The sequence below is a fragment of the Macrobrachium rosenbergii genome, chromosome 23 (genome assembly GCF_040412425.1).
Source record: "Macrobrachium rosenbergii isolate ZJJX-2024 chromosome 23, ASM4041242v1, whole genome shotgun sequence".
Lineage (NCBI taxonomy): Eukaryota > Metazoa > Arthropoda > Malacostraca > Decapoda > Palaemonidae > Macrobrachium > Macrobrachium rosenbergii.
In genome coordinates this window covers 61853047-61865546 of record NC_089763.1, presented here as the reverse complement: position 1 = coordinate 61865546, position 12500 = coordinate 61853047, and the positions used below count along the sequence as shown (strand labels likewise).

Below are 12500 nucleotides of genomic sequence, written 5' to 3'. Positions count from 1 at the left end.
AACTGTCTTGAAAGTTCAAATACCATATGTATACCTAAAGCATCATCCTACAACAAATATACCTTAAATTATTATCCTATTACTGTATTAATCTTTGAAATTATATTATTAGTATCATTTCAGTCATCTTAAAACATTATTACCCTTAAAAATCAATAGATAGGTACGTCTAAGCCTTCCAGCCAAAGCGGAGAGAGAGTTACCACTTCACTTATATTCAACAAGGCTGGCTGAGCTGAGAGAGAGAGAGAGAGAGAGAGAGAGAGAGAGAGAGAGAGAGAGAGTTTATCTTTTTAATCTCTCTGACAGCAAAAAAATTTATGTTTGTTTTTGTCTTAGAGAGAGAGAGAGAGAGAGAGAGAGAGAGAGAGAGAGAGAGAGAGAGAGAGAGAGAGAGAGAGAGAGAATAACGCCTTACAATATTAAAGGATTGAAATCCTTGAGCTTTTGAGGGCAACACTCCCTTTCCCCTCTGGCCAAACTGTCAAGTAAATTGACATTTACCCTCCCCCCCCTTCCTATCTCAAGCTAGAATAAAAAGACTGGGAATCACTATTTGTTTCTTTAAAATACTAAAAAATTTACAACACAAATGCATGGAAGATATTATTATTATTATTATTATTATTAATATTAGAAAATTAGTCAATCATTTTTTATCATAAAAAAATGTATTTAGTCATGAAAATAACATCAAAATACACTAATTAGTGAATATTTCCCAAAGAAAAAGTCTGCGAATTGCCAAATTTCACAAATAATTTATAGATGTGTCCCACAGAAATCCTGCGAATCGGTGAGTCCGCGAATCATGAGAATGCACATATGGGGGGTTTACTGTATTGGTACTCCAGAAACTACAAGACCTAGGGGGTAGCCAACGGACAAGAGAACTGAGGGTCCTGGATCAGCAGTCCAAGGATCCAGAATGGACTAGTAGTCTTGGCATTGGATCAGCAGTCCAAGAAAACTGATTGGACCAGTAGCCTTTGCTACCAGTCCAGCAGTCTGAAGACCCTGATCTGACAGGTAGCCTTGCTACCAGACCAGTGGTCCAAGTACCACGATCAGATCAGTAGCCTTGCTCCTGGATCAGTGGTCGGACCAGTAGCATTGCCTACTGGACTGTTACTAGTGCCCCAGGGACCTGGAAGTAGCAGTTGCACGAAGCAGAGGGTCCCAGACCAGTGGTCTGGGGACCCTGATTGGACCGGCAGCCTTGCTACCAGACCAGTGGTCCAAGAACTCTGATCAAACCAGTAGTCTTGCTAAACATACTCCAAGAACCATAGGATCCAGGAGATAGCAACCTTCCTCTTAACCTACTAGAAAATATCAAAAGAAGAAGGTGAACAGATGATGGAAACTCCACAATCCCAATCACTATGAGTAACCCAATCGTAAGACCTGAGCTCATCGATAGCAAATGAGCCACAAGAATGGGCTGCACTAACCGCTCTCTAACAGCCCTGATGAACCAAAGACAGAAGGGGCAAATTGGTACACTGGCCATCTGATCATAGTAGGACTATGAACACCAGCACATTGCTTCCCAAAAACTCAATTCAAAACTGAGACTTCAGGAATTTGAAGTGTTTCCCTATCAACTTGGTTGCCCTAGACCATTGGCAAATCTAAACCCATAGGTCAGGTAACGAAAATGAATGGTCCATGCAAACGAGCCATGCAAATCCCTTCCTATGCAATCCCGAAGGATTGCTGTGAGAAGGGTTCAAGAGACTACTTGTTACTACAATCACCTGACCATAGATAAGCGGGGAGAACACTCCAAACTCATTGCTGCCTGTAAACTCAGTCTATAGATCAGGAACACAAGAAGCAAACAAGTCGCACGAAGGATTAATGCACTCCTTTCTCTCAGAGCGAGAAAGGGAATTCGACTCAAAGCAAGCTCAAAACTTCACAGAGAAGAGACTTAGAGAACCTCAAGTCTAAGGGAATGGCACTTGGTGCCAGCACTGCCAAGGAAATCAATCCCTATCAGTAATAAAAGATTTCCCACCCTTGTACTGCATGAAGGGAAAGACACACAGAAAGAAGTTTAATAAGCCTTCGAATGTGGGGCAGACTCCCCCCACTCTAAACTCACAGCCAGTGTCAGAGTGTAGGTGAGGTTCACTAAGAACAAGGCAGAACACCTCTATCCTCCTCTTCCACCACTGTTGAAATAATCCTCCTCTGCAGAGTTGTCGAGATCACAAAGATTAGGCCAAAGAGATCACAGGAATAAGACTACACAGCCTCTTCTTCCAAAGACTACAAAGGAAGGCTGTAATAGCATGATTACCATACTTGAAAGGTAAAAATATCAGTAAGTATATCAGAGAATAATACAACTGTTGTCACAGAACTTCCAAGTGTTTAGATGTACCGTATTTGAAAGGTAAAAATATCAGTATGTATATCTGAGAATGATACAACTGTTGTGCTACTACCAGAAGCTGTTACATGTCCCATGAAAATGAGTATTCACATAGGCAAGGAAAAAACCAAACCCAGTTCGTTGTAAGAAGGCTAAGGTCATGGATAGGTTTAAATAAACAAAATACAAACACGTAGTCAAAAACCAAAGAAGGAAAATGAATAGTACTCAGTTTTAACCCTTTGTGTCCAGAATTGATCATGTGAGGCATAATAATAGCTCTTGACGTTCAATCCAGCCAAGCTTAGGTGGGAATTTATATTTCGTGCCATGCAGTTTGAACGAATTTTGTGGGAAAAAATTTTCAAATCACTTGAGTGGGCCAAAATGACTTACAGCAACTCTTATGGCAACATTAATATCTCAGTCCAAGATACGAGGGAGATAGTGTGACTTGAGATTTCATGGGGGAATGTACTACATCTTGTATATATTTCCCATTAATATAGGCAGGGATCGCTGTTGGTTTTGGTTCTTATCTTTTACAATAGTATGTCAGCTGTAATTGTAATTTAGCAAACTAGAGTACAGAGAAATATTAGAAAAAACATGTATAACTATTTACATTTTGTAAATATTTTACCATAAATATATATACTAAGGGACTGTTACTGATTTTAGTTCTTATCTGTTACGATGTTACCTGAGCTGTAACTATAATTTTACAAAATAAAAAAATTATATTTTTAAGTGTGCACTGGAAAATATTCACGCTCAACTTCCCATGAAAGGTACAGAAATTTTTCAACATTTTTTTCTTTTACCATGTGCATCTGCATATCGTACTCTTCCCACTGATTTTTTTTTTTTTATGTTCAATTGGCCAACCTTGAAGTTTGCCTGGTCTACACGTGTTCTTAAAGTACATTTTAACCTGGCCTGTAAGGGTTAATCATCAAAAGTTCAAACAACAAAAGTCAGGCAAAGAGTCCAGAAAGATGTCTTAACTCAACAGCCACCAGAAGCAATGTAGAGCGCAGACTGTTAGGTGGGCAAGGCTTCACTTGGCCTACTGGTAGTTAACTGCCCTGTTAGTATAGTTCGAATGGCCGGTCCAACTCGCATTCGCAAGCTTTTCCTCATGTACAGAATGAAGGTTTGTATTTGTGTAGGAACAAATAGATATATGTATTTTATGTATATGCATATATGCCTACAATATTAAGAAACCCACCCGACTTCATTGAGGGTTTTATCCATATCTTCAGCAGCCTCACCAGACAAGGATGCTAATGCTTCCTGCACGGCCTTAGCATCTTTCTTGAAAGTTTTCCCAACAGCTACCTTGTCTGGAAGAGCAACAACTGAATCTACAATTCTTGGTTCTTTTAAAGGACGTTCCACAGTCATTCGTACACCTGTAATGAGAAGCATATGAATGGAAATGCTCATTTTTTAAGAGGAAGAAAACATACAATGAAAGAACTACAAGTGAGCAACAAACTCGAATATATTTTTAATTCATAAATTTATTATAAAATTACTAGGATGAATGATGGATAGAATATTTATTTGATGGATATTTATGTTTGACATAAGCCATGTATGTGGAAAATAGAGCACAGTTAGAAAACTTTATCCCCATTTATTCTTCATTGTATTACATTATGAATAAGTCAAACCCCTCTGCAAAAAAAATAAAAAATCATTGTATCATAGTTCTGGAATTTGTAAAGAATCATTGGAATTCTCATTACTCCTAACTGAAATTGAGTTCTGAGATACCACATGAGAACATCACTCAACTGTTGACAATTTTGCCTCCTCAGAAAAAATAGGTTGTAAATATTTAAATTTTGCTATATAAAACCTGAGTACCATGCAGCAAAACCTTTAATAATAATAATAAAAAAAATAGCATTCCAATATATTTGGGAGGTTACAATTTACACTGAAACCACCAGCTCAACTAAGTACTGCAGTTCAAAAGTAAGTGCTCAACTTACGACCATCTGACATATACAGCATGTTCACTTAGCCAGAGGAGCTGTATAAAACTAAGGGCCAAAACTATATAGGGAACACTGCATCGACAATTCAGAAATGTTTCCTGGCCCACAAAAACAAGAGGATATACACAACATAATAAAGGTGCCCACAATAGGAGGCCATCCCTACACGGACTGATTAAAGGAACCAAGTCATACATAGAGAGAACAACTATGGCCATCTTTAAAATTTAACAAGCAGAGCTAATGCATTGCTACCCAGAAGCCGACTCTAAATATCCAACAAGAGTTGGATCACACACTCTCTTCCAACAGGAGGAGGAATATGAATGCAAACAGGGAACATAAAGTGAGTCCCCCAAATGTCAGACACATTGTGCCTCTCAGGGAAGGGACAAGAGCACCCACTGAACATCCCTAACATAAATAAATATATGCACATTTGGCATTCTGTAAGAATAAATTAAAATCCCCTTGTGTTTTCCAAAATATAGTAAAAACATTAAAATATTCTATAGATTCAAAACCAACTGGTCTCCTCTACAAGTAATCATAGAATAATATAAAAAAGTAAAGTTATATAAGTGAAAAGAAAACCTTGTAAAAGAGATAGTAACCACCTTAGGTCATTACCAATCTGCCAATCTCAAAACACGATTATTCACCATCCAATGACCTGACTCATCCAGTTTGGCTACTTGAATTACATAAGAGGATAACAAACTGTCAAACTTGTAGTTTCCATCATCTTCAGCTATAGTCCTTTACAGAGCACTATTTTAAATATTAATTTACTCTTTAGCCAATCAACACTATGGTACTTTGATGATAAGTGCATACTTTAAGCATTATTCACATCTCACCTTTTTACTGCATATCTGTGTTCCCTCAGTTGCTGATAAACAGAACTTCTCAATTCAATTACACACACACACATACATACATATGTGTATAAATATATATTTGCGTGTGTGTGTGTGTGTACAGTAAACCACTGTTTTCGTGGGGGCTGCGTTCCAGACACCCCCGTGAATAATTAAAATCCGCAAATACTTAGAACCCCCCTCTAAAAACACTTTCTGGGCTCGACCTGTGTCACCCGGTGAAATTATCCATTAGCACTAATTTCTAGGTATAAATATTGCTAAGTATACCAGAGAAAAAGCTAATCACAATGCCAGGGTTACGACCCCTGGATCGAACGCCATTAGATGGTGTCGGTATACACAAAGGGTGAGTGGTTGCCACTACCACAGGCCTCCGTCCTATAGATCTCTCCAATCTCAAAACCCAGAAAAGTGAGGGGCTGTTGCAAACCTCATCCTCCGCACTCAGCCAACCATCACCCCGGCCGCCATCTTGAAAACATTCCAATTTAGCACGCCTTCCAAACACACCGTGTTTTTCTTTGGTGCTTTGTTTTTTGGTTTTTTGATTGAGTTCGACATGTCTTCTCATCCCGAATTTCCAACATCTAAGTTGAGTACCATCTCCTTTTGGTTTTTTCTTACAGAGGCATTTTAATTGACCGTTAATATATTGTTTACCAGGTATATAACGCTACGCAGCCGGACGTGGGCTGCGTCTGCCTCTGCCATGCTGGACCCTCAGTCTTCGTATGTTTTTAGCAGGAAGTTCCTGCTAGTTTTTTATCCATGCTCCATTCAATTTGGAGTCTTATTAGTAGAAATCACCTTTTCGCTGGTAGGAGGTTAGGGAGCCCGTATCATGACTGATCTAGGCTAGAGATGGAGGTTTTTCTCCTCCCCTTTTCTGATCATAATTTCTCCCTTTTCCCTGGTTCCCTTCCTCCACCAGCGAGTTGGTACATTCTCAATTATGGTATTGTTATGCTCATGATCATTTCTGATGTGTATAAAGATGGATGACATGTCTATTCTTGGATTAGTTTTATGTGTGATTCAGCGTCAGGGTCGGCCATCTTGGGTATCCCCCACTTCCCGTGTATCGGTGGTTGTTTGGCCCTATCTGCCGCTGAGTCATTTACGTATTTATAGTATATATTCTTATGTATATATGTTTTTTATTTTTCACACATCGTATGGTTAACCTTTTTATGTTAGTACTCTTGAAGTCAGGTATTATTCGATTAGGTATATTCTAGCCTAGCCTACTCGGCCGTACCGTAGTCGGTTTCGGAGAGTTAGGCTGGACAGGATGGGCATTTTACACGATGCTCATGCTTCCTAGCTCTCCTGACCAGGCCGTTTTGAGGTTTTGGAGGGAGAGGTTAGGTTTGTGAGGGAGTTCCTCGTTTTCTCTTGGCCCACCTGACCATGCCGTTAGGTTTTTGGAAGGTGAGGTTAGGCTAGTGAGGTTGTTGCCCTTCCCCCTTAGCCCACCTGACCAGGCCGCAGGGTTTTGGAGGGTGAGGTTAGAATAGTGAAGTATCTCCTCAATTCATAGTCTTCCACCTGACCATGCTGTCGGTTTTGGAGGGTGTGGCCAGGTTATGCGAGGTTCCTCTCCCCCCCGCCGCCCCCCCCCTCACCTGTAGAGCTCATCCTGGCCTCCCTGAACAAGCCAAGAAGTTTTGGTTTTGGAGGGTAGGCTGGGATCGAAGGTGGCATGGGGTTTTTTCGTGTATGTATCCTAGTCCTTCTTTACCTGATCAGTTAGCTTTGGAGTGCAACCTAGGCTTCTTCCTAGCAGAGGGAAACCGATTGCTTGCGTTCGGCACCCCGTGGGGAGTTTTCATTCGGCTTCCAGAGGGTGCTACCCACCCATCTGGTCGCCGTTAAGCCAGGTTTCTGCCACTCTGCTACCTTTCCCTTATCGGGGCGGTGTTTTGGTTTGCTCGCTTTCCACAGTTATAGCTGGAGCGTCGAACACTGTCCCAGGGATGCAATCATGAGTTCCGCTATGTTCAGTCTCTGCCAGGTTAGTCGGATCTTTTCGTTGTTATCGTCCATGTTACCACTCTGGTGGGTATGGTTTTTCAACTTAGTTGGCGCTCTCCACTATGTGGTTTTCCGCCCTGGGCGATTGAGAGTTGGGGCATATGCGAACACTCCTTTCCGCCACCTTATGCCGTTTCGATAATATGTGACATAACAAGATTTCCGTGGCAAATCACGGCGGAGTACCATAGCGCCAGACTATCTTAGAGTACTTTTGTTTACATGATTAGTAGTTGGCCATTCTGTAGCATAACCTATGTTTATTATTCTGTACCGGATTCAATTCCGGCGGGGTTTTACCTGATGACACGCATGTTTCATCACCCATAAATCTGTGTATTAGTCTTGTACTGCCGGATTCAATTCCGGCGGGTTTTGCCCGATGACACGCATGTTTCATCACTCATAATCTACGTTAAGGTAGCCTATTACCGCCGGACCTACTCCGGCAGGCCTTGCCTTGACGTTACTCATGTACCGCCATTCCACTTACAGATGGTACGCTGTCAGGAGCCAGGGTGCACAGCGGTTCTCCAACCACCCTGTGGACACGAGGTGTGCAGGTCGCACTCCAGCTGCTCGGTCCACGTTGGGGACCTGATCGTCTGGCACCCAGATGGCTGTGAAGTCTGCTACGCTCTGTACGAGCTAGTGGTGGATGAGTCGGTAAGTTTTAAGAGACCGCTATCCTTTAGTCTCTTTTTGACTTAAATGATTTATATAGACATATACGGGTAATTGGAGAATATTCTCAGTAAATCCTGCCTTCTTACAGTCTGACCGGATCATCCGTGACTCTTCGCTGTCGACCCTGAAGGTCTGGGTCGGCAGATTTGGGAGGAACGTTGCGTCTGGCAACCCTTGATTCTTGTCGGAGGAGATCTGCAATCTCCTCTACCCCGGAGCCCGGATCTCTGCTGCAGTGCCCACGGAATTGGCCGCCCTATCATTGAGCGGATCCGGGAAGAGATCGCCCCTCTCAAGATGACAACCTCGGAGGAACGAAGAGGTGGCGGCCATCAACATCAACCTCGAACCGATGAGCGTCAACTTGGACCACCAGGTAGAAGGTAAGGTGGTAAGTGGGGCAGGGGGAGAGAGTTTTGATAGTCCCCTTTTTGGTTCTCCTTCTTCCTCTTCTTCTTCCTTTCAAGGATTTCCCAAACCAGCTATCCTTGAGGACAGATCGAGGTCTGTTGTCCCCAAGGTGAAATCCTTGAAAAGGAAGGACTTACCATCCTCTAGACCTCAAAGGTCTAATCCGCCAGCTCCCTCAAGGCAGTCACTGGCTCTTAAACCAGTGGCGTCCTCTAGTAAGGCTACTCCCCCGCCCAAGGGGTCGAGATCCAGGGGGTCCAAGGCTAAATCTCCACAGCCTAACTTTGACCCTGAGGCCTTTGCTGAACTTCTGATGCAGAAGTTAGACAAAAAGGTTGAAGCTAGGATTCAAGACCTCTCTTCCCAGCTTGCTTCAAGCTTGGAGACCTCTGGTCAGTCAGTGCTGTCATTGGCACAGAGGATGCAGACCCAGGAAAGCTTGCTCTCCGGATTTATGCAATCCGGAGCAGTAGGGCAATCTTACGTTGTTCCGGATGTCTCCAGACTGCCCCATTTGATAAGGGGAACCCGTGGCGGCTGGCTCTTCACGCTCCCCTGCACAATGATACCCTGACCATCGAGGGCTTGGGAACTCGTCGGTTGGAGGAACTGGAGTTCTTTCCACCCGACCTGGTGCCTCCCTACCCAGGCTATGCCAGGCTAACAGAGGAAGCCTAGATTAGATCAGACAAGGTCCCGAAGGACCAAGCCCAATCCGCGTTGTTGCGCGCTCTCACTGACTGGGAGTGCGAGAATACCAAGCTTACTCCCTTTAAGGGGACTTTTACGATGTTCTCGGTAGGTGACTCCATCCCTACCCCCTGAACAACTAAGATCGCAGTTCTGACTAGTCAGGCGGGAACTGAGGGTAAACTGCTGCCTCAACTCCGGGAGACAGATCCACCTCCTCGTTTTCCCGGGATTGGAATTTTGGTCAGGAGCTCGGCTATGTTCACAGTGGGTAAACTCGACCCCGAGTGCCCCTCCACATTATTCAGTGAACAGCTTCCCAAGATTCCGGAGGCCCTTTTGAAGGCGGAACTTGAGGCTAGGTGCAGGTTGAGTCGCTCCTGCATTCCATCACTATTACAGAGGTAACAGCGTTAACTTACGCTGAAGAACCTCTATTCCAGGTCCTGATGAAATCCCTCTTAGCGGCATTTCAATCAGACCTGTATGACTTTGTAGTGGCGAGACTAAACTGCCGGAAACATATCTTTGCAGAAGCCACTATCAGACATGAGCCCAATAGACTCATGAAGTGTTCTATCTGGGGACCTAACATCTTCCCTGAGGATGAGGTCAATAATGTTCTGGCGGAGGCAACCAGAGCAAATCAAAGTCTTAAACTCCCGCTGGGGTCTCCCTTTTAAAAGGAAATCCACCGAGACCTCCGGACCTCAATCCAGGGAAAGGAAAAGGTTCAGGAGATATAGAAAACCCCAGGCCCATACTATGCTTCAAGCTGTACCGGTCTCTCAGATCGGACAGCCTTCCACTTCCAAAGCCCAGCCTCAGCAGCAGTTTGTACTGGTGCAGCCGGCTCAGCAAACCCCTGCTCCGCCAACCTTCGTAGCGTCCCCGGCTTTCAACGCTTCGTTTGAAAGCCAAGGGGCATTTCGAGGCTACAACAGGCATGCGAGGGGAAGCAGAGCGACTTTAGAGGTAGGACTGCATCGAGACCTCTTTCCCGTGGAAGAGGAGGCCGAGGAGGCAGAGGAAGTAAGCCCTCTTCCATTCAATGAGTCTCCTCAGGTGGGCGGGAGGTTACATCTCTTCCGGGACCAATGGACCTTCAGTCCGTGGGCCCACAGCATAGTTTCAAATGGTCTGGGATGGAGCTGGAGCAGAGGGCCTCCTCCGCCAGTCAGATTCCATCAACCTCCATCCAAAGACTTACTGGACTTTGTAAAAAACCTTCTTCAAAAGAAGGCAATAAAGAAAGTGAGACACCTGAAATTTCAAGGCCGGTTGTTCAGTGTCCCGAAGAAAGACTCAATCCAGCGAAGAGTAATTCTAGACCTGTCTCGTCTCAACTTATACATTCAATGCGACAAGTTTCGCATGCTTACGATCTCACAGGTGCAGACCCTACTTCCCCGTGGGGCCGTCACCACCTCTATAGATCTTTCAGACGCTTATTATCACGTCCCGGTTGCGAGAAACTTCTCTCCTTACCTAGGATTCAGACTAGGGAAACAAGCATACTCGTTCAGAGTCATGCCATTCGGGCTCAACATAGCGCCCAGGATTTTTACCAAACTGGCAGAGACAGTAGTCCAACAGCTACAGGCCCAAGGGATTATGTTAGCCGCATACCTGGACGATTGGATAATTTGGGCATCCAACGCCAAGGAATGTCGAAAAGCAACATTCATAGTGATCAGCTTCCTGGAATCCTTAGGTTTTCAAATAAACAGGAAGAAATCCGTCTAGTTCGGAGGCTCAGTTTCAGTGGTTAGGAATCAATGGGATCTAAACACACACAAACTGTCACTTCCACCAGCCAAAAGGAGGGAAATAGCCAAAGCTACCAGGCAATTCCTCAAAAACAAAAGAGCCTCTCGTCGTACCCAGGAAAGAGTCCTGGGTTCTCTTCAGTTCGCGTCAGTGACATTTGCTGCTGAAAGCCAAACTGAAGATATAAACAGAGTATGGCGGAGAAGAGCCAACAGCAGATACAGAGACAGGATGTCTCTAATTCCGCCGGTGTTGAGGAAGAGGCTTCGACCATGGTCAACAGTCAAGAGTTTGTCAAGGTCAGTGCCTCTCCAATTTCCCCCTCCATCATTAGTGATCCATACGGATGCGAGAAGCAATGGCAGTATTTCTAACACTAAAGAAACTACGTCCAACCAGACAGATTCATATCAGACTGGTAATGGACAGTGCAGTAGTTGTACATTGCATAAACGGGGGGCTCCAAGTCAAGCCGGATCAATCAGGTAATGGTTGCAATTTTCTCCCTGGCAAGGAAACATCTTTGGCACCTGTCAGCTACCCATCTGGCAGGTGTCCGGAATGTCATTGCAGATTCACTGTCCAGGACAACTAAGCTGGAGTCGGAATGGTCATTGGACAGAGCATCTTTCGAGTGGATTTGTCTTCAGGTACCAGGTCTTCAGGTGGACCTGTTTGCCACAGAGAGCAACCACAACCTTCCGTGTTACGTTGCTCCCAATCTAGACCCTCTAGCTCACTCCACAGATGCGATGTCAATAGACTGGAACAGGTGGCAAAAGATCTATCTGTTTCCACCAATAAACCTATTAATGAAAGTTTTACACAAACTCAGATCATTCAAAGGTCAAGTAGCACTGGCGTGGCACCCAACTGGCCAAAGAGCAATTGGTTTCCTCTTCTTCTAGAGTTGAAACTTAGTGAAACAAATCCCCAGTCCAAGGTTGACACAAATAGTACAAACTTGGACTGTGTTAACTTCCTCAAGAATTCTGAATGCCCTAGCTTTATGGACTTCATGAAGTTTGCAGCTCAGAAAGACGCTAACATTGATCCTATTAATACACTGTTCATAGAATCAGACAAGAGGGAATCTACTCTCAGACAATATGACTCAGCAGTTAAAAAGTTAGCATTATTTCTGAGGGAGTCTGAAGCTCAGGAAATGACCACGAACCTTGCAATCTCTTTCTTCAGAGCATTATTTGAGAAAGGTCTGGCCTCTAGTACTATTACTACAGCAAAATCTGCTTTAAGAAAAATATTTTTACATGGCTTCAATATTAACCTTACAGACTCATATTTTTTGTCAATTCCTAAAGCATGCGCTTGTCTTAGACCAACAACCCATCCCCTCACGGTTTCCTGGTTCTTAAATGACGTACTTAAATTAGCATCAGACACTGATAATGAACTGTGTTCATACTCGAGTCTGTTAAGGAAAACGTTATTTCTAATAAGCCTAGCCTCAGGGGCTAGAATTTCTGAACTGTCTGCTCTCTCTAGAGAACTGAACCATGTTGATTTCCTCCCGTCAGGAGAAGTTCTGTTGTCTCCGGATCTCAAGTTTCTAGCAAAGAATGAGGATCCACAAAATAGATGGTCCCCTTGGAAGGTTATTCCCCTTCC

The 12500-nt window shown here is 43.8% G+C and overlaps 1 protein-coding gene across 2 annotated transcripts in view; it reads right to left on the bottom strand.

Moving 5' to 3' along the window:
• The window catches only part of GlyRS (glycine--tRNA ligase), a 615776-nt gene that overhangs the window by 148163 nt on the left and 455113 nt on the right, over nucleotides 1-12500 (bottom strand). For both annotated transcript variants that reach the window (XM_067126048.1, XM_067126050.1), the window contains one exon: nucleotides 3618-3801. In XM_067126048.1, coding sequence (XP_066982149.1) covers nucleotides 3618-3801 — 184 coding nt within the window. The remainder of the gene's footprint in view (nucleotides 1-3617; nucleotides 3802-12500) is intronic.